Source organism: Synchiropus splendidus, chromosome 16 (assembly GCF_027744825.2).
Source record: "Synchiropus splendidus isolate RoL2022-P1 chromosome 16, RoL_Sspl_1.0, whole genome shotgun sequence".
Taxonomy (NCBI): Eukaryota; Metazoa; Chordata; class Actinopteri; order Syngnathiformes; family Callionymidae; genus Synchiropus; species Synchiropus splendidus.
Genome location: NC_071349.1, coordinates 10,132,640 through 10,160,012, shown reverse-complemented (window position 1 = coordinate 10,160,012; position 27,373 = coordinate 10,132,640). Strand labels below are relative to the sequence as shown.

The following is a 27,373-nucleotide window of genomic DNA, read 5'->3' as shown; positions in this document are numbered from 1 at the left end:
GACAGCAAAGAGCGAAAAAAAAATCATCAAATCTCTGGTTAGCAAAATGAAAAATTGTTGGAACAAACACGCCAGTGAGCAAAATTCCAGTCATAAATAGAAGAAAAATTCATACAAATATACGATAAAACACAGACGTAAGAATGAGAACATCCTCCCACCTCGCAATTGATGGAAAGGAAATAGGCATCATTATCAACCCAAAATTCCTCCTTTACTTCCTCCAAAATGAATTCATCCTACAGACAGCAGACCGCTGTTTTCTAGCCTCCTTTCCCCAAGTGCCCAAAATAGGTTTAAAAATAGGCAGCTTTACCCCAAGCTGCATGGCAGGGATGAGATTTGCGGTCCTAACAGGCCGTGCAGATTGCCATTACTTATGCCTGACAAGCCTACCCTCTGATGTTTCCATGCTGGCCTATTTTAACAACATAAGCTGATGCTGCCGCTCCTGCTGCTACGAAAATGTGACTTTCCAAATTGGGTGAAAAAAAAAAAAAAAAAAAAAAACATGTCCTGGGGGTACAGTAAGGTTCCCAAAGTGCATGCGGGACATCCAGCTCACGCACATAAAGAATACACCTGATGTTCTTTATATGAAATGTCAACGGCAAAATGTGACCATCTAACACATCAAGTTGCAGATGGGTGGCGCCAAGAAAATGATGCTATATTCGTCACTCTCACTGAGACGATGATCAAGGGGGTCATACCATTTTATCACCAGCAGGGTACGACAAACAAGAGGTAGTTAGATTATATTCCTCGGATAGTTCAGCTTTATTTCTAATCCAGGGAGAAAACATAAGATGGCAAAACTATAAGACGACTTTCCAGCTGATGTCTGTTGAATGTAAATATGGACGGGACACTCACCTTTGTGGTAGAAAAGCTTCTTCATACCCTCAGGAAGTCGTGCCTTTCGTTCAACACCGTAGGCATGTCGCGGTCCGTGCTCGTCGTGGTGGTACCGCACTCCGTCTCTTCTGGCGGCCTCGGCTGCCATTTTGTCCCGCATAGCTTTGGCCCGTTCCGACTCTAGTGCAATGGCCTTTTCTAGCAACGAGAGATTTCCCTTCGTCATGTCGAACACCTCCTCCGATCGGTCCGACGTCACCGAGGCCGTGTCCTCGTCAAAGTCCCGGTGATGGTTGTGGTATCGATCGCCCTGCGAACAACTGGAGAAGGCCTTGGATCGCGGGCTGAGCTGCTCCTCCAGCTTCATCAGATTGTCCATGTCGGAATAGTTCCTATTTAGCATTCGCCGGTCCTCGTGGCTGTGATGGAAGTCGTCGTACCCGTGATGCGGGGGCTGCTGATTCACATCCCCGCACTGATAATGATTTTGTTGGGACGGCCCGTTACGGTCAGACGTCTTGGTTTCGCTCAGTTTGCGAGCCAAGTCGAAGCATTGGTTCCGTAGGCACTCCAGACTGCTGAGACACACCTCCTCGTCACTGTTCTCCAGTCCATTCGTGTTCTTTAACTGTCCACCACTGCCATTGTGTGCACTCCCACCATTGTGAGAACAGTCATTATTGTCCTCGCCAGGTACTCCCTCATACTCCTGTCCGTCCAAATTGTCAGACAGAACCGCACCGTGGCCTTGAGCCAAAAGTTTCAGGGAATCCACCGTCTCTCTAACTACATCACTATCCACGTCTAAACTTAGATCCCCTCTTTGTGTTTCATCGCCCTCTTCTTCCTCCTCTTCTTCATCCTCCTCCTCTTCGTCCTCCTCTTCTTCCTCCTCATCTTCTTCCTCTTCCTCCTCCTCCTCTTCCTCTTCCTCCTCTTCCTCCTCCTCCTCCTCCTCAGCGCTGTGCGAGGAGTTGCTGTTCATCTCAGATTCGGTCAAAGCCCGATTAGCAGCGTCCTCTGCGATCTTGCCAAGGTTGAGCAGAGACTTGGCCACCAGTTCGTCGTAGTTCTCGTACTCGTCGTTGTTGTTGTCGTCCTTCTCCGCGGTGGGGCCCGGTTTAGTGTTGCCGCCGCCACTTCCGCCGTTGTCCTCGCCGCCCTCGCTCATCTGATCATCGTCTATTGGAAAAGAAAGAACAAATGTCCTGTAATTTCATTTCCTTCATTCTATTTTACTGCTAAATCAGATTTCTGAGTTCAGTCCATTTAAATTTGATAAAGAACTCTGGTTCCACCAATAATTTACTTTGAGACTCTTAATAGCAGCTGCTGCGCAGAGTGAATCGTAAAAGGGAAATGAAATATTGAGACAAAAAATGTTTCCGAGGAAAAAGATCAACAAAACATTGTATTCATTCTGCATGTTCTGATGGCACATTGTTGAAAGAAACTAAGCAGAGACCATTTTTCCCTCCAACAACACATCAATATATTGCAGGCTGAAGGCAAAACTGAAGCCCCAGTGTCATGACAGTTATGTTTTAAGACGACTACATAATTTAAGGTGAGTCAGAGGTTCATGAGATGTTACAGTTGATGTTACATGAGATGTTCTTCAGTTACAAGACTCAGTTTGTAGTGACGAAAGAGCTGAGCCAAAATACAAGTTACTACCTCCACCTGTGGCCGCAAGGTTTGGGTAGCGACTGAAAGGTGGGTAACACGAGGTGGAGACTGGACTCTCTTTTAGAGGTAGTGGACTCATCTAGGACAGACTCAAAGTGAAACTGCACTCCACAAGGCAGTGAGCTAAAGCATCATTTCAATAAGATAAGCATTGGAAACTTGTTGAAAAATTCATTGAAATTTTCTACCATGGAATAAACAAGTTTTCCAACATTTCATCTTCAATTTAAATGCAACCTGAAGAGATGTGAAGGGATGATGAATTTACTGTGCATTGCATTTTACTGAACAAACCAGTGACATTACATTCATTCAACAGTAAAACAGCACAATGATCCGTTACCTCAAAGATGAACCGGTTCATGATCTAGTTTGTCCGAAGAATCCCTCTCACCATCTAATTGATTTTGACTGCGAGAGGTGAGTGAACCTCTTCTGTCAGTAATTTCAAGCACTCTCTCCTGGAGCACTTGCAGTCTCCCCTTTCACATCTCGACTAGCTAGCAACAAAGTGGCGTCGGGACCCATCGCACGTCTCGCCACTTTTAACTTCCGACACGAGAAAAAAAAAAGCATGATGAGTTGTGAAGAATATTGATGCAAATACCATAATGTGTGTGAGGATCCTGAAGAGAAGGGCAATCGGGATGCTTAACCCTTTCCCCTGCACCTTCTATGGCCATTACCTCGCATTGCTACTGAGTCGCTACAATTGTGGCTAAAATGCAAGGAATTTGAGACTTCAGAGACATCTACGATCCAGGTGTTTTTATCTCCTTCAGACCAATTCCAATAGGGACCAGTGTCGAAACTTCACGAACAAACATGAGCCCTGACAGCCATAAAACCCACCATTTTCAAGGTTTAGATGTTTAAAATGGAGAATATTTTCAGCTAAAACCTAGTTCTTTTCGGCAAGTTCTAAACAAGATGTGGAGGGAAACACTCGTGTCTACTTTTTATTGTCCTCAAATAACAGTAAGGCAACGCTGATCCAGGGGGGTTAAGGGCTTCGGTGGTGCAGCGAGAGGGAGCAGTCACAAATGAACGGGCACACATCTTGACAGCAGAAGCCTCGCTGCACAGACCTCTCGCCCCAAGGGCTTAATTTTTGACGCTGAAGCACCCGACACGTGGAGGCAATTTGAGGAGCAATCAAGGTACACAAAAGGGATACGGAAGCGAAACAGATTAAGGGAGGGAGACAGTTGCGTCCCTTGAATTGAAGGTGGATTAGCCACAGAGATGCTCTTCCCGCCGTGAAACACAGAAGCTCCGGGACGCCGCCTCTATTACATTACAGGTGATAGGAATCTGTCCAGTGGCCAGAACCGCTGTCTCGGGATGAGCATATACGGAAATGTTGTCCAGCCTTTCTCACTGCGGCAGATTAAACCGCCGTGGAGCATTCTAATAATGCAAACAAGATTATGACTGGAGTGTTGAGGTGGGCTCAGAGAGCTCATCAAAACCCACCCTGCCAGTGACTGCGGCACATTGTGGCATGTGTGAAAAATACCTGGTTATCAGCTACAAAACACCGAGAGGGAGGCTGTTGACAGCTTGTGGCAACCGTCCACCGTCTCAGTGTTAAGGCCTCCTCTGTGGACTCTAATGAACCAGTCAGTAGAGATGTTTTCACATGTCTGCAAGAAAATACGGCTGCTGAGATGCCACATCAACACTTTGGGCGGGCAGAGCGCCGCGCCAAACAGGGTTAACACACTCCTCTCTCAGACCTTCACTTCTAATTGGACTTGAAGGCACTGTCAGGTCCAATTGTGATGCGGGGGTGCAGAGCAGAATCTGCTGGAGAGAAACCTGCCAAGTCTGGTGCAGGGCAAATAGGGGGATGATAGCATATGGGGCGGATGGTTCTCAAATCCTGGTCCCAAAATCTAGATGGAGTCTTGGTAATCTTGTGGCTATCACCTATAGTGTTATAAAATATGATTCATAAGACACTCAGTATTCTGAATAAAGAAGCTCAAGGTTCACTTATGAGATTTGATCCAACAGCAGGAGAGTCAACAGCTTTTAAAGTATTAAATTAAATTGTGAAACTTTGGGTTTAAACTTTAAGATGGTGAAATAAACCATTGCAAATAATGGTTACTTGGGGAGGGGACATTTTTTTAAGGAGAAAAATAGTTTTTTGATGAACATTTTGGCAGGAAAAATATTGAAAAACAAGTGAAAAAGGTACCGGGATTCATGAAAAGAATTAAATAAATATTTTAAAAAGCTAAGACATTATTAAGAAACTAAAATATAAAAATTATGAAACGAAAATTTAGAGGAGAAAAAAAGTGTTTTAAAAATGATACTGTTCTGAAACCAAAAAGAGTAAATGAGATATGTATTTATATTATAAGCCTGACACATTATACATTATAAACCTGAATGTGAATGGCGCCAGAGGGGGGTTGTGGCCAATATACCAAAGTAGCATCGTAAAGCAGGCATCAAATTATTAAAATAAAAATTGATTCAACAGCGCAAAGTTGGTTGTGGTTAGCTTTAGCCACAAAAGGTGTTAGTCTATTGTTGTTGACTCTATTGACCCTCTGATGACCACAGTTTCTCAGGGTCCAGGGGGACAAGAGTGCTTGAACCAAACACATAAAATCGATACACAAACATGACTACATCTCAGAAGAAAACATTAGTACATTATAGCCATTAGTATACGCTCATTCCCAGCCAGCCAGGGCTGTAGAGAGTCAGAGACTTCTCAGGTGAAAGGTGAAGAACACTCCAGATCTGATGTTGGTCATTGGTGAAGCCGAACAAAATGAACAAATGGATCATTTGTAGAGTCACTTTTTGATTCCAGTCTTCAGAGTTCGCACCATCCAAAGCAAGAACAATGACGCTGAACTTACCCAAAAGTCTATCCCACTGTGCAGGAACGTTTTCACCAAATAACATTAAACATGCAAATGAATGAGTAACATAAAGCAAAAGTATCAAAAGAATACGAGATCACAGACACGCCGTGGCAATCTTTCATCTCATTCCAATGCAAAACACCATCAGTGTTTGAACGTGTCCAAAGTCGGCTCATCAAATATGGAAATGGAATCCACACAAATGCAAATGTGGGAACATTCAAAATGTTATTTTACATGCAGGAACCTTTCGGGCGTCCTGGCGTGAATAACAATTCGACCAAAAGGACAGAAAGAGGAGAAAGTTTCACCTCGCCCTCGACTCTGCTCTCCGTCCTCCTCTTCCCCTTCTTGGTAGTCCACCTCCGTCACTGCCTCCTCTTCTTCCTCTTCATCGACCGCTTCATTTTCCCTCTCCTCCTCTTCCTCATCCTCGTCCTCCTGCTCGACCTCGACCTCTTCCTCTTCATCCACCTCCTCCGCCTCCCCTCGCTCCATCTCCCCCTCATCTTGCTCCATTTGCTCCTCGTTGTAGTCCATGTAACCTTCGACTTCCTCCTCTTCCTCCTCGACCTCGCCCTCTTCCTCCTCCTCTACGGCTCCCTCCTCCTCCTCTTCCTCTCGGTCGTCCATCTCCTCGGTTCCATCAGTCTCGTAGCATTCCTCCATCGTGGAGTTGTCCATGTCATCTAGGTAGCTGCTCCTTTTCGGCGACGTTTCCAGGGTTTGCCTGTCGAGGCTCTTTCGCTTCTTTGCCTGCGGGCAGCCGTACACACTGCAGAGGAAACCAAAAGATTTTGAGCTCAGATGTGGCTTTCTCATGATCATTAGTTTAAATTGCATCATGTCATCATGGCATGCTATCCTGTCATCTTGCTCTCCAGTGAGGTACCTGTGTTATGATCAGTGCGATGAACTAGTTGAACAAGGTTTATAGTGTCTAAACCAGTTTGGTGTCAAAAGCATGGATGGATTCCTGTGTGTTGATGTCTGTGTGCTCGGGTACTAGTCCACGTCGGCACAGGCGCGCTCAATAAAAACCGGCGTTGGAAGTGGGATGGAAGGTTGGATGCTAGTGTTGTAGTCTAAACCACCTAACCTGGCAGTAAGTTGGGACCACAGCATGCAGAGACCAAGACCAAGATATTGAGAGCCTAACCCCACAACCAATGGAGGGTTGAGACCAAGACTGAGTCCAAACTGAATACAGAAGCATAGGTCGATGAGTCAAATAGACACGTATGTATTTCTGACTGGTGGCCTTGCCTTCCTTAATGGTCTTGACTCAGTATCAGAATCTCAAATCCTTGGTATTGGACTGGGTTTCTGGCTGCAGTCTAAGGTTTGGTGATCTCAACTACAACACAACACATTTTCAGGAGTAATCAACAGGAATAGTCGAGGAAACCTTGAAGAGTTTCGGTACTTAAGAGGACAAAATTTGAGGCTAGGTCACTCTGTAAGAAGGCTTGAACTCTGCGCCATTCTTCGGTTAAGAAAAAAAGTAAACCAAAATACTCAGCTTTGTCCCTTATTGTCTTTGTTGAATCCAAGAACAGGACCAAGAAGACACAAAACCCTCCCGCTTCTTTTATTGTTAATACTTCACCATTCTTCATTTCCTCAAACAGGAAGTAGTTTTATTCTTTCTTTGAGTCACATTTATTTATTTCATTTTAGATGACGAGGACCTATGACTTTAACCAAACACTTAAAGCAAGGAATGATGGAAGTAAAAGGAACCAGGGAGGTTCATGGATGTGGCGACTGAAGACATGAAGAGGAGGCTTCTTTTACACTTCAGAGCTTCATGCATGTGGTCAGAAACATTTGACATGAAACGTCATCGGGCATAAAAGTAAGAGGGATTCTCCGCTCTGTTTCCATTTCTGCGGCCTTTTCTGAGAAATCTTTGGGCAATAAGCCAAAAAAACAAGCAAGACATGTGAGCATCGTCGGAACACCCACGTTTGGGTGATAGCAGGAACCCACCACTGGTCTTGTATCACAACAATGGTACGTGTTTAGCGATTTGATTTAAAAGGTTCCGTTTGCAACCTTTCAACCCCACAAAGTCGCACACGACTCATACGTCACAGAACCAAGACTAGCCCTTTTTCTTGGGGAGTTCCGCTCATGAGAACGCTCGTGTCAGGAGGAACAAAGCCTGAGATTATTTCCACAGTCATTTATATTCAGGAAACACCGATTTGGTCCCGAGGCGATAGAAAATCAGACTGATACGCCCTTGTTCTGATGTGAACCCAGTGCGGCAAAACACGTCGGCATTCTTTCGAAAAAGAGGCAACCTGTGTGCAGATTAATTGAATCTCGCTACGCCGCCGCAGATTTTAATGTATTCTCGGAATCTCCTCGGTTACACAGGGACAGATTCTAATCTGATTATCTGTGTATTCGCCCTTGGTATTGATCACATGGGCTTAATCCATATCGCGGGTTTGAGACGTTCACACTCCAGGCACCTCACACCGCCGTGTGAGAGTGCGTGTGTTTGGAATGCTAATCTTTGTCAATGGTAGCGACAAATAAAAGTGTTGTCACTTGACTGTGGTGACTTTTCAAAACAGCCACATACGTAGTTGTCGAAACCTACTAGATACAAATGGCAGGTGATGGTTCAGTTCTCGTTGTAGTTTAGGATTTGGTCTACTCCCTCAACAGTATTGCATTTAAGGTCATATATATAGAAGTGCATAAAACCTATATGGAGGTCCAAATCAAGACCAACCAAAACCAAATCTTACTAACCAGCCAGTGCCCTTGAATGATGCCAGAAACGTTTTCTTATCAGTCCAGGTTTAGTTGAAATAGTCTGTCTGTGAAGGAACTATTAAAAGCCGGAGCATTTCGACCCACCATTCTTGGGCCAAGACAGCGGTAGAGAGGGACGATGCTCTCTGTGTGGGAACAGCAACACGATCGGCTGATGCTATGAGGAGTGAACAGGCTGGTAAATAAGGGAGGGTGAACACCTGTCCTGATCCTTTTGTTTCCCAATAGGTAAGTCCAGCACCTGATAAGGATAAGCCTATTGAATCGGTCTATGTTTCACTCTTTCATACGGACCTGTTGGTTCCAACTGTGTCTCCTAGTTGGTACAGTCGGTTGTGATCACCCCATTCTATGGCCCATTGACCTTACTGTATATATGGGTATGCGTCTAGGGTAACCCATAACCCTTGATGGCCCACAGAATGTGGTGTCTGGGTTGGGGATAGGGTATGAATGGGTGGTATCTGCGAGAAAAAACCATCTATATTGAGCCTTGAAACAAACTCCATAGAGGTTTGGTGAACCAGTGAGCGTTTATTTGCGAACTTGGTCACATTATAATCTGCACCAGGGCCCATTGTCTTTTGCCGGGAAATCCTTTGGATTATGTTTGAGATATAGAGACGACCAGACTTCTAACCTAGCGGGTAACAAGTATCAACCTTCATTTATTAGCTTAACATGGAATAGCTGAAGCGCAGTTCAGTTTCAATTTCATTAATACAATTTTAATATTCTTCTCCGACTTCAGCGTTGCAAAAATTGTCCTATTATTCAGAGCAACGGAGTAATTCAGTTTGTGTATTTGTGTCCTTCTTACTATGCTGCGTTGTGTGTGTGTGTGCCACACAGCCTTTGCCACTGTCAGAATAAGGATGAGCTCTGCTGAGTGTTTTGGCCATCAAATAAACTGCCAGTCCAGGCTCAAGTGTAAGGGAGCTAAACATGTTCACTCAGCTGTGAAATCTCCACCACCGTCTATTTTTACAACCTTTGGATGTTCCTGTGGCTTGGCACTACTTAGAGGAAGACCTGATGTGAATGAAGGACACAGACCTGTGAGAGAGCAGTTGTTGTTAGTCAGCAGGTGAGGAAGATACACGCAGTGGTGAATATTTGCGGCACCAGCCTACTACTTAGCCGGCTTTTCCTCCTCTCACCTTTGCTTATGAGCGCGGTGCTCTGTTGCCTGGCATGTTTTAAAATGTGCTATGAAATTACCTCAGCAACTGAGCGACAATTAAGATGTTTTCAAGATCAAGAATCAGGTTTTTAATGATAAAAATTAGATGAAATATTCTCCTTGAAACAAAACAGATTATTTGTTCAATCTCATGCCGTGAATGTGAGAATATCTGCAACTTGTTATACCTGGGTTCCTTTCCAGGGTGTCCCTCACCGGGCTTCAATTTTCACCACCGTCTAACTCTGGTTAAAAAAAAAACCCAACTGACTGTCCACAATAAAAGGCCACTCTGAAATGTGCAGTTTTTTTTTTTTTTTCTTTTGCTTCATTGGGGGTCTGGGGTCTCAGAACCAGTTACTATCTGGGGTGACCGCCATTTGCCTCATGCAGTGCAACACATCTCCTTCATATAGAGTCTATCAGATTGTGGCATGTTTGTCCAATGTGGAATGTTGGTCCACTCCTCTTCAATGGCTGTGTGAAGTTGCTGGGTATTAGTGGGAACTGGTACACGCTGTTGTATACGCCGGTCAAGCACATCCCCCAGAACTGGGTCATTTTCAGCTTCCAAGAATTGTGTACAGATCCAATGCAAACCAATTGTTTCAGCAGCTGTCTGAGTGGCCGGTCTCAGACGTTCTTGGAGGTGAACCTGCTGGATGTGGAGGTCCTGGCTACACGTGGTCTGCGGTTGGATGTACTGCCATATTCTGTGAAACGCCTTTGGAGACGGCTTATGGTGGAGAAATAAACATTCAATGCACGAGCAACCAATCTGCTGTCAGCACGCCAATTGCACGCTCCCTCAATACTTGCGACATCTGTGGCATTTTGCCGTGAGACAAAACTGCACAATTCAACGTGGCCTTTTATTGTGGACAGTCTAAGGCTCACCTGTGCACTAGTCATGAGAGTCAGCTCAGCATCTCCATATAACAAAACATTAAAGAACTTTATTAGGCACATTCATTTGTTTAGTCATCAAAAATGGATTCAATGTATGCGCGCTGCAAAAAACCCTCCAAAAAACAATACTTTATATTTGAGCTCACAGATGCGACAGTAAAGACGGTTCTTTATGAAATGTTTTTGCTGACAAAAGCACGTTCAGAAATGAGTTGCTTATTTCATTGCGCATTCTTTCACATGTCAGAACGACTCAAATTCGCCACGACCAACCTCCTCTCCGCCGCGGCGGCTTCGGCAAAACAATTTTTGTCCCTTATTTTTCATGAAAGAGTATCTCCCATTGCACACACCATCCATCCTGCTTCCGCTCCGCTGCCTCTGTCCTCAGTTCTGAGCGTCCATCAGTCAGACCAGGTCCTGGCTCAATCTCTCCCGGCCCAGAGAAGCCTTAATGGCCTGACTACCTCTCCCCCAGCATCCAGGGACTCATTTCATTAATCTAAGCCCACATGGAAACTCATTCCCTGCCTGACAGCCAGACCTCTCCCTCTGGGCAGCATGAAGGTCTGTGGGACAGTGAGGAGGGATGGAGGGCTGCGCTGCAGCGCTGTGATCAATAGTGTTAGTGACCAAACACCTCAAAAGCACATTAAAATGCCACTCATCCTGCCCCTTCTGTTCCAGGACCCTCACCGAATAAATCAAGGTGCAGTCCCAGCAGGTTAGCAGCTGCCAAGGCAGGCGGGGTGGCAGCCGAAACACAAGCTGCTTTTCTTTGTCTCTCTGGTTCTTCTTCTCCTGCTTTCATCTCAACATTAAAAGCTTTCCTGAAGAGCCGGTTGTGGAACGTTCTTAAGAGTCTCAGAAAACTTTTTTCCCCCCCGCATCATTAACCAACAAACACTTGCTTACATGACATTTCATAAACACATTTTTGTTCCTTGAATGCTACATGGATTGAGCGGCATAAATGGCCAGTCAACCTTCAACTATGATTCACACTCTGAAATAACTTCCAGCATGACTCAATTATCCCGTCACCATTTTGATGCTTGAAAAATAATTACAGATGGAGGGTTGGAGCTCAATTATATTTTAAAAACCTGCCCACCATTGTTGTTGTCTTTTCAAAATGCTGCTCAAACATACAGAATTTTACCATTTATATCTTCAATACCCCATTGAAACGCCTTATATAGTTCCTTCAGCCGTCAAAGCAAAAAGACAGCAGGCTCTGAGTCTGGTTCTTACAAGGTTTCTGCATCACATCTGATGCTTTTGTGACCTGAGGTAGAACTATATCATGGGGAAAAAGCAACCAGACACCAGGGGACTCCTCATAAAAGATGTTGGAGTCATGAATGTTATTTATTTGTTGTTAATATTGTCAATCATTATGACTATTTATGCTGCATTTCTCACAACAACAAATGAATTCAAGTGAAACATGAACATGCTTCTTCTTTATCTTCAGGAACAAGTCCTCCACCTGAGCCTATCCCACTCCTCACAGTCACATCTTCCTGTCCTCATGAGGTTGACTTCCTCCTCTTCATCTCCAACATTCTTTTCTTTCCTCTCCACCTGTCCAAACCTCCTTGTCTCCTGACCTTTCTCTCCTAACTTCTCCACAATCTGTACCTCTTATTTCTATTCTGGTCCTTTCTTGTCACCTCCTCTCACCTTCCTGAGTCTTTATATTCCACAAAAGTCCAAAAACTGGACGGAACACAATCTGCACCCACTGCAGATCTGCCATACCTGCTTTAAAACATCATGGCAGTGACCGCCACTGACCTATAAAACATCCCTTCTACTGTCTTTTGTAGCAGATGAACTGTCCACCCATTCCACCATGACTGCATTCTCTTCTTCACCTCTATTTATTTGTCTAATTCGATCTTAAATGGAAGTGAAAATCACAACCTAAATATTGACAGGAGTTGACAACCGTCTTTCAAGACGAAGAACTGCAACTAGGTAACGGAAAAATAAGACAATGCTAACGTGAAGTGCGTAACTGACTCACTAATGCCACCAGGGGTCGCTAGCGAACCTTTTGTTTTGTTTCGCTGTGTCTCCCTGTGGTTAGTCATTTACACGGGCATCACGCTGGTTGATGTGGTTTCATGACATGGTGTCCTGATTTTCTGAGGCCACTGGATGGCGCTGTCAGGCTGTAAAATGTTTGGACTTGAGTTACGTTTTGCATTTCATTTCTAAACAAAGAGCGCCATCTGGTGGCCTCTGAAAAGTAGGACACTGTTTCATCAGCCCAGCGATACAGTTTCATGATACCTCATCTATCCATAGAATAGAATATAAATATGTTTAAATAATACATACACAAACAGTTGTATGGTGTTAAATGCTGTTTTAAAACTTTGGAATTGAATTTTAATTGCTCAAAATTTAGTCTGCAATGTACATGTCCGAAGTGAACTGGTGCCATGTTTTGGGTCACGATGGTCATGTAGCCATTTCTCTTAACTTAATAGTCCTCTAGTTGTTGCAGCCCTAAAACATCGATCAGCACTAGCAGATGTTTTTTTTGGTAAATATTTAATGCAATGTTTCAGAAGTTAAAACGTTTATTTCAGTCTCACAGCTTCTTTGGTCAGGATCAAACACATACCAGAGTCAAACTAACCGAAACATTCCACTGCAGTGGCTCACCAGCCTGCAGATATTTGGCTATTTACAAGCTGTGGCTCATTAAAAGACACCGCAGAGCATCTTATGTAAATGACTTTTAATCGTGTTAAGAGTTGTTGCATACAGTAGATGGTGGGCCTCAGGTGTCCTCGTGTCCCTGAGCTGTCAGGTGCTTTTTTTTTTTTTTTTCAATGTGGTTTGCCCTGATGCTGCTGAGCCCCGCAATGACTAAGCCGCAGGAAGCCTCCACAGCTCCAGCATCCCACGTTCTCCTGGCTGTCGCTGCGTGACCTTGGATACAAAGTTTGTCATCACAGGTGCTACATCCCACTCACTGCACTCTGTAATTATAATTCCAGAAATAATTTCCTGGCGCTTAAAGGAGGATCTGTCGGCATTTTAGCTTAGACGGCAAAAAAGGCGCCTGAATTCTGTGGTGTGCTGTAGAAGACGTGGCAATGACACACTGAACTAGACGTCCACAATATGCCAAATTTGCATTACAAGCAGTATTTGGACCGGATTTATTTCACCGAGGGAAGTAGGACAACATCACTGATATTAAGGGCCGATTTACAGAGGATATGGAAGTGGGAGGGGTCAATCCAGCCACACGGCGCAGTCTCTCCTGTCACAGAACGGTGCTTTCTGATATCACTGTCAAACAAAAAACATGCCGCACACAGGAGGCAAAAGATGGATCGATGTTAAAGCAGGTAGAAATCTTTTCTTACATTTCAATGTCATGGTTTACAGCCTCAAAATTTGGCAATGGGTTTATGTTACAGATCACCTCCGAATTACAAGTGACATCCGACTTACGACTCGCTCGACTTATGTCCACCCGTACTTACGACCACGGCCAGCTGATGCTTGTTTTTTGAATTCAATGTCTGGCACCGCAGCACGTAGCAGTCTGGCAACATGTATGACAATTATGGCAGCCAGTCGACATCGTGTACGACAGTTACAGCAGCACACTATCCCAGCATCTCACTCACACACAGCCATCTACCACAACAGTATTACCTATAATTCTCGCGTCGGCCATTTTGAATGGCATTCGAGTTGCGTCCAATCCGACTTACGGCCGGTTGGTCGGAAACCAATCCTGGTCGTAAGTCGGATGAGACTTGTAGACTCAAAGTTATGGTCCCGCAAGACGCTTCTCTTCGGAAAACTTTGCCCTAAGCCGAAACTCAGTTACAAAATAGCAACTATATTAAAGACAACATCAGACGGTGCTAGACACCAGGTACGAAATATAGTTTGGAAAGTCAGACTGTTCCTCTGCCATTTACAAAATGATTTTGGAAACTGACCGTCTACACACTGCTAGTCTATGCTCAATAAACAGGTGTATTCGGCGACTCTTGTTGACTGACGCCGTTGCAAAGATCACTGACATTCGGCTTGGATTTTTCCTTCACCCCATGTCTCTCAGTAAAACTAATCCAATCAGAATACAGCAGTAAAACTTCAACAACGCAACACCTTTTTTTTTTTAATCCTCACAGTGCTACTGATACAAGAAAACTGTCATTTTCAAAAGATATTTTGCAATTGTCAGCATCAACATTCTTGTCGCATCTCATTAAAAAAAAAGTCTAATCGGCTTTTTACTCATTAAGCTCAGTAAAACACAATACATTTAAACATTTTGGGGTTTTCAACCGCGTAATGGCGAGGTTGCAAAGACTTCAAGTCACGAAACAAGAGCGAGAGACCAATTTCGGGAGCGTCCCTGCGAGCTGGGAGGTTCGGCGAGAGCTCCCGTTTGGCTAATTTTGGGCGACAGCTGAGCGACTGCTGGAATGCGACAGCGTTCCACGGCGCCTTTATTAGCAGTCATATTAGCGGCTGTTCTCAGCAGGGGCAAAAGCTTTAGCCAGTCATTAGCATCACGCGCTATTTGTCTCCCTGACACCGGGACGAGGCTGCTGATGCTTCTCTCCTCTCACTCCTGCTTTTTCCTCTCATCATCTATTCCTGTCACCCAACGCATCATCCTTCTCCCTCCCTGTTCTCACCCATCATAACATCATCTGCTCCTTCTCCTCCACTTTTGTGCCCCTCCTCTGCATTTATCTCGGGGTATATAATACCCAAATCCCTCTTCACACCAATTCCTCTCTCTATTTCCCGACTGACTCTCTGTCTTCTCCCTGCTTTGCCACTATCTCCCCGCTCATTGTTGTCTCCCTACAGAGATGCAGGGAGTGCGCCACGTCTGGTTGTGCCCCCTATCCAGCAGGAGGATCTATAGATATGTGTGGCAGAGCCCCGTCTCCATGGTGATAGCCTCCAGAAATCCATGAGGGATTCATCGTCCTCACAGCACAGCCAGCGAGGAGAATTTTGACACAAAGACAGACAGCGAGAGAATGCGAGATACGGAATGGAAATATTGGCGATATAGAGACAAGATAGCCTCGATAATGCACGATATTATGCATTTGTTGGACAAACAGTGACAATATATGGTGCAGGAGTTTGTGTGTGCGCGAGAAGAGGATCATTTCAGAGCTGTCAGGCTTCTCCTGCAAGCAGGGGAGAACAAAAGACAGTGCCTTGGTGCAGGAGGCTCATCTCATGGCAGACGCTGCAATTTGGGGCGTTTTCTGGTTGCTCAGGCTCCAGCTCACATATCAGCCACTATGCCTGGTTCTCACACACACTCCAACACACACACAGAAATGTCAGTTCCTCCCAGAACTTCCACGCTGTCAAAAATAATCCCACGTCAATGAAATAGATGTTTATGAGCACATTTTTTTTTCGCCGAAAAACCTTGTAGTACAAGCCAAATGTAATCTCCTCCTGCCTAATAACATTTCCTCCATGTCCACAGAAACAGAAACAGACGGCCTTTAAAAAAAAAAAACTTAAGGGAGGAAGTTGATGTGCGGCGCAAGCAGAGTGATGGTGGTTGGGAAAAGGTAAAGTTACACTTCGCTGTGTTGAAAATTAAACTCAAGGGTGCAAAGTGAAGGAGCGTTTCTGGGTTCAATTTCCTGCTTTGAACCTGCAAAATGTCTGATTTTTAACCTCCAGAACTGATGGAGCTGGTGGGGGACTGGTTTGTAAAAGGCTTGGAGGTGAGAAACCGTAGCCTTCAGAGGGGTCTTCAAACTGGTGGAGACGTAGAAACATGAGATTAACCATTTGTTTTTTTTGAAAAACTCCATTTTCCACATGTTCCACATGTTCAAACTTGTAGTTGATGGAAGGAGTCATGGTGTTTCCAGCTCGTGTGACACGTAGCCTTTAAGCAGATATCCATTGTATCTGTTTTAAGAGAGTATTTCAGCAGTTATAAAAATATAGTATCACACTTTATCAATGAAGGTCCTGGCATGTAAATGATGCTTTGCATAGCTGTTAATATGAATGTGTCTTAACAAAGAGAAATGAACATTTTTTCAACTTCATAAGGTCAAAAATGATGTATCCAAGTGGTCTCATATGACAACTAACCACCATCTAAGTCTTTGAGAATTTTTATTTAGGCAAACTGATGCTAACAGCTGTAGTCGTGAACGCCTCCACCAGAACAGTCCGTCTCTGTTAGAGTGAGACACTATATTACTTGCATATATTTCATGTCAACCCCTCCTCATTTGTGTCATCGCCAGTGTCCTTAAAGCGTCGCCTTCATTCTTCCTGATCCTCAGCGCGGGACTGGCAGAGGATCTTGTACTAAGCCGCTAAGACTTAACATGACTGAGATGTAGTACAGTAGCAGGCTTTATGATGCCGCCAGCATCTTCCTGCGTTTCATCCCGTCTCCGTGCTGAGACCTCAGCTGCTCCCCTTTAGCTCCTTTTGTTCCTCGCTGTCAGGACTCCGACCTGGAGTCTTGCGGACGCCACCTTCTCAGGGGCCGTCGTAAACCCCGCTGAGGCTGCTCACATCAAGGAGCGGAGCCGGATTGGTCAGCGAAGAACAAAAAACCTGGCTGTCGCTGAGGACGGCGCCAGTATAGCAATATCACCCGCCATCTCCTTTAAACATGGATATTCAGCTGAAAAGACCTCAACCGACGCTGGTCAAATTTGGTGGTTGGAAGTCTCGGGCAGAGCTGCTCTGGGTCTGAGCTCTAATGTTGCTATCTGTCATCCTGCAGCTGAATTCACTCCTGGATTAGCAGGTAAGGAGTCTCTCCACCAATGTAATGACTTCAATCAATCACGGCGGCTCTGACACACACGCGCGCGCACACAGCATCCAGCTAGTTAGCTGTAGCCCGGCGGACATCTTGGAGACGAATCGCCCTTTTCCCGCTTCCCAATTTGTCTCAGTAATCCACAGCAGAGGTTTAGTCTGAGCAGAGCAATAAATAAACGGAAGACAGTGAGGATCAAGGATCAATGTCATTGAAACATCCCCCAATAATGAACTCGCCGAGGTCAATACTATAGAAGTTAACAAGATCAAAGACTTGATCAAAACATTTTCTCCTTTTATCTAACATTTTCTAGTCGTTCATGTAGCAGTAGCTATGGCCTCAGACTATATACCATTGTATTACATGAAATTGAAACAAAAACATTCAAGTTTTTTTACTGACTGATGCTTCAATTGTATTTTTTTTTTATAAATATAGGATAAATTGAATAATATTCATTTACATTCATATATATAATATATATGAATTTGAATAAATATTATTGGCTGTCAAAATTGTAACTAAATATTTCATCAATTTATCACGACTAAATATGATTTTTGTTATACTACTACTATTATTATTAACACTACTATAAAACAATGTTTTTGAAGTAGTGGACTTAATATTTATTTGAGTATATGATATTTTGGTTGCTGTTCATTTTATATTCATTTTCCATTCAAAGAAAATGAATAAAATATTAAATAATAAAATATAATAATAAAAAAATAAAACATTTTCCTCCTCTGCATCTTATCTTATGGATATAAGATTTTGTTTTCCAAATCTTTATAATTTATTATTTTTCCAAATTCTTTGTCATCGATGAATTTTACCTGTGACACATTGCTCTTCTTTAATATCTGCTCATCACATAGCAATAGGCTTTATGATATCACACCCACACAAACATTTTATACACAAGTTCTCCAATGAGGATTTGTGTTTATAGCCACTTAGAAAACAACTAAGAAAGACCAGTATGCCTCTTTGTTTGGCAAATTTTCATTTTGAAAATCAGTTCAAACCCATATCTTCTTCATAAAAATCAAGCTATTAGAGTGAGCAGAAATGTTGCCATTGAAACATATATTAATACACATCTACAATATTTCATACAGGCACGAATGCAAGCCATGAAAAAAGCAGAATGTGCCCTTCAAATGCTGGACGGGGCACCTGGACCTGCGTCATATGCATCTGCCCAGCAGTGGAGGACGACTGCTTGACATTGATGTAATTCAGTTGGCAGCTTCTCTGCGGGGTGGACTGGCTGGGGGTCGTGGCAGTTCAGGGGTTATAGGTCAGGATGTGCAAAGCCCGGAGGTGGCCCTAAGCAGCTGCCCACCCCCTTCGCCCCCCACCACTCTCTCCATGCCCTCATCCCCTGGCACGCTCCACACTCACTGCACATGATCAGTTATTCCCTTTCATGTCTTTCCTCGGGGAGATTTGTCAGGAAAAAAAAAAGTGTAAACACCACCTGTTTATCTGACGCTGGTTAATGTTGGGAGATAGTTTGCAGGCTTGTCATAATTTGCACAGGAGGCATATAAAAGGTAGGAGTTACAAAGGGAAAATATAAGCAAATGGCATCGGAGATGAAGGCAGGATGAGAGACATCCGCCGCAAAGTCAGCCTGCTCTTATTCTAAGCAAGCTTCAGAAGTCGCTTTAGAACGCCATTATGAGTTCACATTAGGACTGAAATGCACGTCTAATCTGTGATGTACTGTGTTGCATTTAGGGTTACTTTGTGATTTGCACTCCCTTTTGTTATCCCAAGGTCTTGCTCTTGCCACAGATTTTCTTCTGCAAGTGCAGAGTCTGCTTTGTATAGCTGAAGCTTTGTTTGGTTGTCTTCTGCTACGATTCCCCTCATCTTGCCTCTCGACAAGGTCAAAACCCGCGCATCCCATCGACGTGTTTCCGTTTAAAATCGATCGGACGTGATCATTTTTTCAGCCGCTCTCTGTATCCCCTCGCATCTGTTACCCAAGCAGTTAATGAGCAAGCTTTGAGTTCCTCATCGGTTCTGCCTCAAAGGCTCGGTTTTATCTCGCCACAGTGGGGTAGCCCTTAATCTCAGTGGGGAGGAAGCATGTGATGGAACGTACAGTTCTGGATACTGTACGGTCTGGTTTGAAATAAACAGGTGTATTAACTCAGCCCTTTGGGACCATTTCACTCACCAAATTCTCAAATATTTTTCATAGATTTTTGTCAGGATTTACGGGGTTAAAATCCCAAGAAATGTTTAATGTTGGTGTCTTTGGCAGGGAGGAAGTTGTTTGAGAGATTTATGCTCACACGCCGTTCCTGTCCCTCGGTAATTCTGGCTGCAGCTTCCTTCAGAAATGTCCTCCTCAGGTAGGTAGTTGCTCTTTTTGTTTGCTGCAATGTGCCTTTTCAACTAGAAATAAAACTTCCATAAACTATCTTTGGCTCTCACAAGTGAGGGATCGACCCATGGTTTGGTGCAGTTATGAGGAGCCAAAAGATTTCACCGACTGATCTGGTTCCTACACATAGCTTTGGCCATTGACTTGGGTCAGGAAAGAAACAAGAAGCTGATTCAAAGTAGAACTTCCCCTCCTCAGCTGAGGTGGCTTGAGGACCTTTTCAGGATGCCTCCTAGATGCAACGCTTGTGAGAGGAGGAGGAAGGGTGGAGACCAAGATGCCTTCTCCCAGAAGAACTGGAGGGGGTTTCTCAGCGTCTTTGCTCCAGCTGCTGCCTTGATCTGACCTCGGATCAGCGGTATACGATGGCAAGATTCGCGTGGCTCTACTCCAAGTGTTGGGTGGAGGACAAAGCCGCCATATTCGACAGAAAGTAAACAAACATCCAAGTAAATGTTGTCTTGGCGACCACGCTCCTGTCATCTTGAGGAGTCTGAAACAAAAGACTAAACATCACAAGCTAGCACTCGTGCTGACGAAAGACTTCGAGCAAGAGCTGACAAAAACATCCAGCGCTTTTCTTTCCCCCCCCTTCAGCCCACACTGCCTTTTTGGTGATATAAAGCTTCCCCATTAAATATGGAAATTTCCGTTTCGGTGACAGATACTTCACAGAGGGGGGTTGATGACATAGACTGTGTTTTTTTTGGAAAGGGAAGTGGCAGATTTTGATTAATGCGACCTTATCTGGTCGTGCACATGGAGGCAGTGGAGTTGCTGAGCTTGGTGGGGGTGGATGTTTCTTTTCCACTTCCAGGCTTGTTTCCCCTCACTGCCTCAGACCGTTTCACTCACTTGCACTTCATTTCTGATGCCGCCTTGTTCCAATTCTTTTAGCGCCTCTGATTTTTTTTTACTCATCCTCAATCTCTGTCATCCCACAAGCCAGCAATATAGGCTTTAAAGCCATGCCGTCACACGGTTTAATTTCATACGCCTTGGATACTTGCTTTTGGTTCTACAAGTGCCGGCCCCGCTTCACCTTTCAGTCCTCTCTTAAACCAGCGTTTAATACAAAACTACAGATGGTGATGGCACCAGGCCCCTTTTCACCTCTTTGGGGTACAGACACCAGACAATTTTCCATTACAACCACTTCCTTCCCTTAATTTTCTCATGCAACTGTCCCTTATTTTCCCTCCCCTTCCTTTCCTTTTCAGTCCTGGCAGCCGGCGAGTGAGACGCTGCGGTGTCTTACCATCGTTGTTCCATCACCACCTGGCCCACTTCCAATGCTTTTAGTGAGAGCTATCTGTCAAGGCATGAATAATACAGGCCCAAGGCTGCCGCAAGTTTGCTAGCTAGCTATGTGGAATCCAAATGAGGTCTACAGCAGGAAGAGAGCACTTGACTTTTAGCTTGCTGCCACGCTGTCCCTATCAAGGCAGGCAATTACTCAGCCTACAGTCCCAGCTGCAGCCAGCCTGCACAAACCGACATGTCTGCCCGCATAGGCACATGCTATGCTGGGAAGGTATGCACATGCAGCAACAAAACAAAAGTTTGTTCGAACCCCTTTCTTTGTACAGCAGTTGCCAAGCAAGACATTATCAGGATGAAAGCCTGAATAGTGGAGGTAACATCACCTCAGTTCAGTTGTACAACTGGACAAAGACCTTAAACCAAACAGACCAACGCAGTTTCTCTCCCTTCTAATCTGCTTGTATTGTGAGATAATAGATTTGATAACTTTTCTGCAAAATAAGGGACATGAAGAAATGAAAACAAAATCATACACTGAAAAAACATGGCTCATTTTCACAGGAGATAAAAAGCACAATTCAAAGGCTGAAGCCCACATGACCACATTAATGGAGCAAGGAAAATTCAATTGTCCAAAACAATTGTCTTTAGAAGTCTTAGTAAACCCAGAAGGAGACATCGCTAAACAAACAAACAAAAATCGGATCAGTGGTTCTGATCTGACAAACCTTCTCCGAGCTTGCTGTTCACCAAAAAGGGTCCGAATGTCGCTGAAATAATAATAGTACGAAGCATTTGGTCCTACTTTTTTGGTTCTAATTTTTCAGTTCTCCTCCACTATGTGCCTCCTCGGCTAAGACGGTGGTACGTGTGGCTGAGACTCACAGCTGGGAAGGCCTGGAAAGCAGTAGAGCAAGTTCCTTACAGGTTCTTTATTGAGACCATTGTGTACATTCCCTCTGGTCTCTTCCACTTTCGTCTCTTGCCTGTGTATTGACCACCAAATCTTTCACTTTTGAGTCTTTTTCTTAAGTTCATTGTCAAACTCTACAAAATTGGAGTTGTTCATTGAAACTTTCCCAGTTATAATTTTGCGCTCGTGAATTTGGTCCACTAACAGAAGATGATTCAAATTCATCCCAGATTTTTGTAGCGATGGCGAAGAAAAAACCCTCCCTCGATTACACCTTCCCCCATGCGCTTCCTGTCTTCATATGTTGCAGAGTTTTACAGTCTCCACTATACTCTGCTTCTATGCTGAGGTTCTCTCTGGGAGAGATCAGAGGGACAACACATGTGGTCAGGTGTTTAGGAGACCAAGTCAGAGAGGCTAGATGGAGATGGTTTGGACATGTACAGAGGAGAGAGAGCCAGTACATTGGTGGGAAGATGTTGAGGTTGGAACTGCCATGCAGAAGGTGGAGAGGAAGGTCAAAGAGGAGATGTATGGAGGTGGTGAAGGAGGACATGAGGTTTGTAGGTTTGAGAGAAGAGGAAGCAGAGGACAGGGTGAGATGGAGGAAGATGATCCGCTGTGGCCACACCTGAAGGGAGAAACCAAAAGGAAAAGAAGAAGGAGAAAGTAGGCTATACTCTGCTTCTTCCTGGAAGAGCAGGACTATGGCAGCGATGACAGCTGGACCTGAGCTGAAGCTGGCGCCACATTGATGAAACTTTGCTCAGCCAATCCGTGCTCAGGACACTGAACCGTGTCCTCACGTGGTCAGTAGCAAGACAAACAATCCCACTAAATAATGAAAACTCTGTGGCAGAATTTCACATGTACTTGCATGAGACCAACAATTTTACAGTGGAAGTGAAGTTATTACTTTTTACGTACTGAAGAAAAGCAGCAATTCGTATCCAAGGTTCCTCCAACAGAAGAACCTCAATACACGACTGGATTAGAATGATCTATCAATCCACAGGCAAGTGACTTCATCACTTCTTATCTGTTGATGAACAGGAAACACATGGTCCACCTTTGTCACACTCGCTCTTCTGGGGTGGCAGCAGGCTGAGAGGTCTATCACATGTATCAGGCATATGACACATGTACAGTGGAGTAATTAGCTTTGCACCGCGGCATCCTTCGGTGACGGTGTGAACCCATCCATCTTCTCTCCCAGTCATATTTTATCGCAGTGTAATTACTGACTGCTTGGCAACGGCAGGATTCCCAGGTAAAAATAGTCATACGGGATGAGAGAGTTCTGCATGTGTGACATGTGTGCTGCGTGCCGACGTGCGTCCAGGTAATGAGACCTTGTTCGTGATGCTTCAGAGTTTCTTATTAACAAATAATAACAAGCAGGCTTTGTTTTTTTTTTTTTTTACCTCCCATCTATTATTCACACCTCACAGATTTACTCATGATTCATTCATAGGAGCATCTTGCACAACCTAGAACCCACGTCGACCAAAACATCACCATCAGATGGTGTTCCATTCCCAAACCGCTCGCAGGAAGTCGCCGGACTACGTTCAACGGACAGGGCTCTGCGGTAAAACAACATCTCGACACGCAAGTGAGAATGAGAGAGCTTTTTAAGTGGATGACTGGGATCTTGTCGGATCAGTTACCAGGGTGGTGGCGAGGCCATTCTGCCATTCAACCTTCCCGCTGTGAAATCAGCGTGACGTCCTGTGTACTTTAGCTGAAATCTCTTTGTGCTGAAATTGCCAGGCTGGCGAGAGGCACTCAGCTGGGAACGCTGTTCTACATGTGAAGTAGGTTGTGCGCGTGTATGTGTGTGCCTTGTATGTCTACATTTGTGTCAGCTGGCTTCGTGCAGACGAGAGCGCACGTAGGTGTGAATGCATGCGCGTGAAGCCGTGTGCTGCCCTTTCCTCCTCTAAGCCGATCTCACTCCAGGTGGAGAGCCTGTTGTGAAGGCCCTGCTCCAGTGGAGGGCTCTTCAGGCCAGGCTGGCACCACTTTAGCCCGAGAGAAAGTAACTTTCCACTCTACCACCTGTCTCAGCTGCACACGCAGTTAGTGGACGATCACAAAGCCAGCACAAGTGATTGGCACCGGCTAACAGGAAGACCCTTCACTGTAGAGATTCAGGCTGGGACTGAATGTCAATACAGTAAAACATCACAGCACGTGACTGACCAAACTGATTCAAATTTTTCAAAAACATGCAGCCACACAAGAGGGGTGGTGTGTACAGGTTTGATGTGCCCAAGTAACTTAAGTTGCTGCGTTTCTTAGTGTTTATTCTGTGAATGTGTTTTGACCGCTGCACGCTTCCTGGTGCCTTCTGCTCTCTTACGCTTTATCTTGACTGCAATGAGCTACTGTTTTTCGTACTCCATGTGCATGTGCATGCAAGTGTTTTCACCATATCATTTCTGTTTTAGGTTCCCCCCTTGGTTCTGTACAGGTGCATCTGTCCCAGTTCTGTGGCGCCCTGTGTTCTCCTCATCATCTGCTTTGTGTTTGTGTTTAATAAACAGTGAACTGCAAACCCATCAAACAAATGGTGTTTGACCTATGGGCCCATAAAACAAAGCATTTGAAGCTCCAACCTGGAAGTCTGTTTGTAAAAAAAGTCACAGATTGAATGCACCCTTAACAAAGTTCCAATGTCTTCTCCTCTCTCGGCAAATCCCATCAGCAAAACAAGTCATCCACGCTAACAGATGAAGGGCATCCTCTAGTCCAGGGCTGGGAAAACCGGTCCTCAAAGGTCCGATGTGGTGGAGGCGGCTTTTGTTCCAACCCACCAAGCTCACACGTCTTTGCCAGTCCGGTCTCTGAACACAGTCATCAGATGACTCTCAGTGTGGTGTTGGTCCACTGTCTGTCAGAACCGTCGCCCTACCTTGGTCTCACATGCCAACCTCTTCACTTTCTGCTCACCTACAGGTTGAAGAGTAAAGACCGCTCCATGCCGCCTTCACTGGCTCAACCGTGGCCGCCGTGAGACGCTGAAACTCCGGCTGCTCGCCACTCAGATCACTCTGAGTGCTTTGAGAGCAACAAACCGTGTGCGCGTGTGTCTGTGAAGGAGCGAGTAAATAGCATCCCTACTGTAGAGATGGCATTTAAGAGTCCCTCTCTTTCTGCACTTCAATTGTACTGCAGCCCCATTTCCTCGGTGTCTGTGCGTGTGTGTAGCCGCAGATGTATTTTTCAAAACCGTTCCTCCAATCATCCCAATGCTCCCACGCGACTCACCCTCTACCTTTCTCTTCTGATCATTTGCTCATTCATCATGCTTTCCTTCCTGTCCTCTTGCCAGAGGTCTTTGCAAAGGTGTAATTTAGCGCCTGCTGTTCTCTAATTTTTACCTTAGTCAGAAGGGGCGTGGCCGGCCCCCTGACACCGCAGATACAATCTGCCAATCACTTCCCCCGGCCAGGAAATTGCGTTCAAAGTGAGAGTAATCATTAAGTCTGCCCTGTGTGGGTTGAATTTTACGCCTTCTTTGTTTGGCGCGGAGAGAAATAAGAATTCGGCAGCCAGGTTAGATGGATTTATGAGGCTTTCATTATGGCAAAGAACAAATGTGAGGTCTCCTCTTCTCACTCGGTGTGAAATCTCATCTCTATTCATTCCTTCACCTTTAGCCTCCGCGTGTGTTCGCGATACAATTGGGCTTATATTCAGACAAGTGTCTCTGGTTTCACTGTATAAACATGGGAGAGCAATCTGAATTACACCATCAAATGAAACCTGAAGACAGATAACACAGTAAGTGAACCAACCTTTGCGATGCTGCTCAACTTTGACGACAGAATTTCCCAGTCAAAGAGTCAAGGAGAACATTTAATGGCTCCCCTGCTGGCTGAAGCAGGGATTGCAGGGGCCCAGACTGCCCTCAACCTTGAAGTCCCTTCAGGAGACTTGAGGATTTATCTCACAGGTGTGCGACAAATGGTGCCGGGCAGCACAGATTCCTTGTCATTGATCAGGCCCTTTAGCTCAGCTCTTCTTTTTCAAGGATGGATCAGTACGTCAGCCACATGACCAAGAGTCCACCTGTCAGGCTCACGCTCCGTTCTTCGTGCACATGCGAACAAGACCACAACATACTCAAACTCTCTAACCTTAAGTAACTTCAGAATGGACAAAGACATTTCAATGAAAGCAGACAACAGTCCAAGAAATTGATGTTTACATTTGGTGTGCACCAGTGGTCGGAATCCAGGTGGATTTAAAAGCAAGGGTCACCAGCTTTTTTCACCTCCACCTACAGTCCGATTGAACGCCTTTGAATTTGGCTATTCATGACATCAGTGACATTTCAGACAGGTATCTAACTGAATAAATTGATAAAATAATAATAATATTGGGTTAAAAAAAATACAACATGACTGTATCTATGAAGTGCTTTTATATGTCATCAAAATCTAATTGAAAATGAAAGAGTTTTTGTGCCTAGCTGCTCCAAAGTTGGTCCTAAAATTCCCCCTAATATCTTCCTGCAAACTCAGGCTGATGTTTTACTGAGCGTTATTAACAATTTTTTTTTGTCAGCAACACCATCAAAGGCTCACGGCACCCGATTAACACAGGCAGGAAAATATGATGCAATATTTCATGAATCTCAACTGTCCCTCTGGTTTTGCTTGGGTTGCTAATCTGTGCGCTGTCCCCACTTTGACCCCCACTAGAGGGTCCACCGGCTGTTGGAACTTTCATCCGCTAAAATGCTTCAAATTTCAAATCAGAGATGGGAAAAAAAGGGGTTGAATTATGTAAACTTCTTATGGAACCACCCCCCCTTACTGTTCTATTCCAAAGAAAAGATGTTGTTTTAGACCCTCATTTGACTTTTAAATGAGGAATCACTCAGCGCAGCATGCCAGGATATTACTATATTAGTCTTCAAATCCTGAGGATTTTGGCAAAACTGCAGCTGCGGTGGGTAAGATCATAAGAAGTGCATAAAAAGTTTACAAGAGCAAACTAAAGGCATGTCAAAACTTGTGTTTTTGGAATGTGACTTTCCTCTGTATTGTTTAAATTCAGAAAGAAAGAGGGTGAAATTTATGAGATATCAAATTTGAAAAACTTACTGGGAGAAGAGGGTGGGAGAAGAGAGATGTTACATTTAGACAAAGTAGTTATTGAATGAAAATATTCAACTAAAGAAAACTGCTATTTAGTGAAGGGACTATACTGTGTCTGTCAGTTTTTGTCACCAAGAAAAAACAAATAATATGAATGGATCACACCTGTTATTGAGTAGAGTAAACAGGGACTTGTGACTCTGTTAGACTGACTTTACAGTATTGTCACTTTAAACATGCAATAACTGAACCACTAGTTATTCATTATTGAGTATCATAAGGTCTCACCCGGTGTCGACACTTTCTTCAGCTACAGAAATATAACTTATCAGTTAGTTATCAGGCCTAAAGTTTGGGTCATGGGGTCCTGATGCCAACTCGAATTTTCTGCACACCTTTCTACCCCAAAACAAGACAAAACATGCTCTTACTGTATAATATCCCCCCAAAATAAAAGGAGTCCAAAGAGTGATTTAACGTTCCTTAAGAACACAAGCTCTCTCCTAACACATTGACCAATGTTGACGCACCAG

General features: G+C 44.4%; 1 protein-coding gene across 8 annotated transcripts in view; it reads right to left on the bottom strand.

The window, feature by feature from the left end:
- Window positions 1-27,373, bottom strand: part of myt1lb (myelin transcription factor 1-like, b) — a 105,439-nt gene that overhangs the window by 28,971 nt on the left and 49,095 nt on the right. For all 8 annotated transcript variants that reach the window (XM_053844270.1, XM_053844272.1, XM_053844277.1 and 5 more), the window contains 2 exons: window positions 5,750-6,213; window positions 877-2,040 (listed from right to left, as the gene is read on the bottom strand). In XM_053844270.1, the coding sequence (XP_053700245.1) occupies window positions 877-2,040; window positions 5,750-6,213 (1,628 nt within the window). The remainder of the gene's footprint in view (window positions 1-876; window positions 2,041-5,749; window positions 6,214-27,373) is intronic.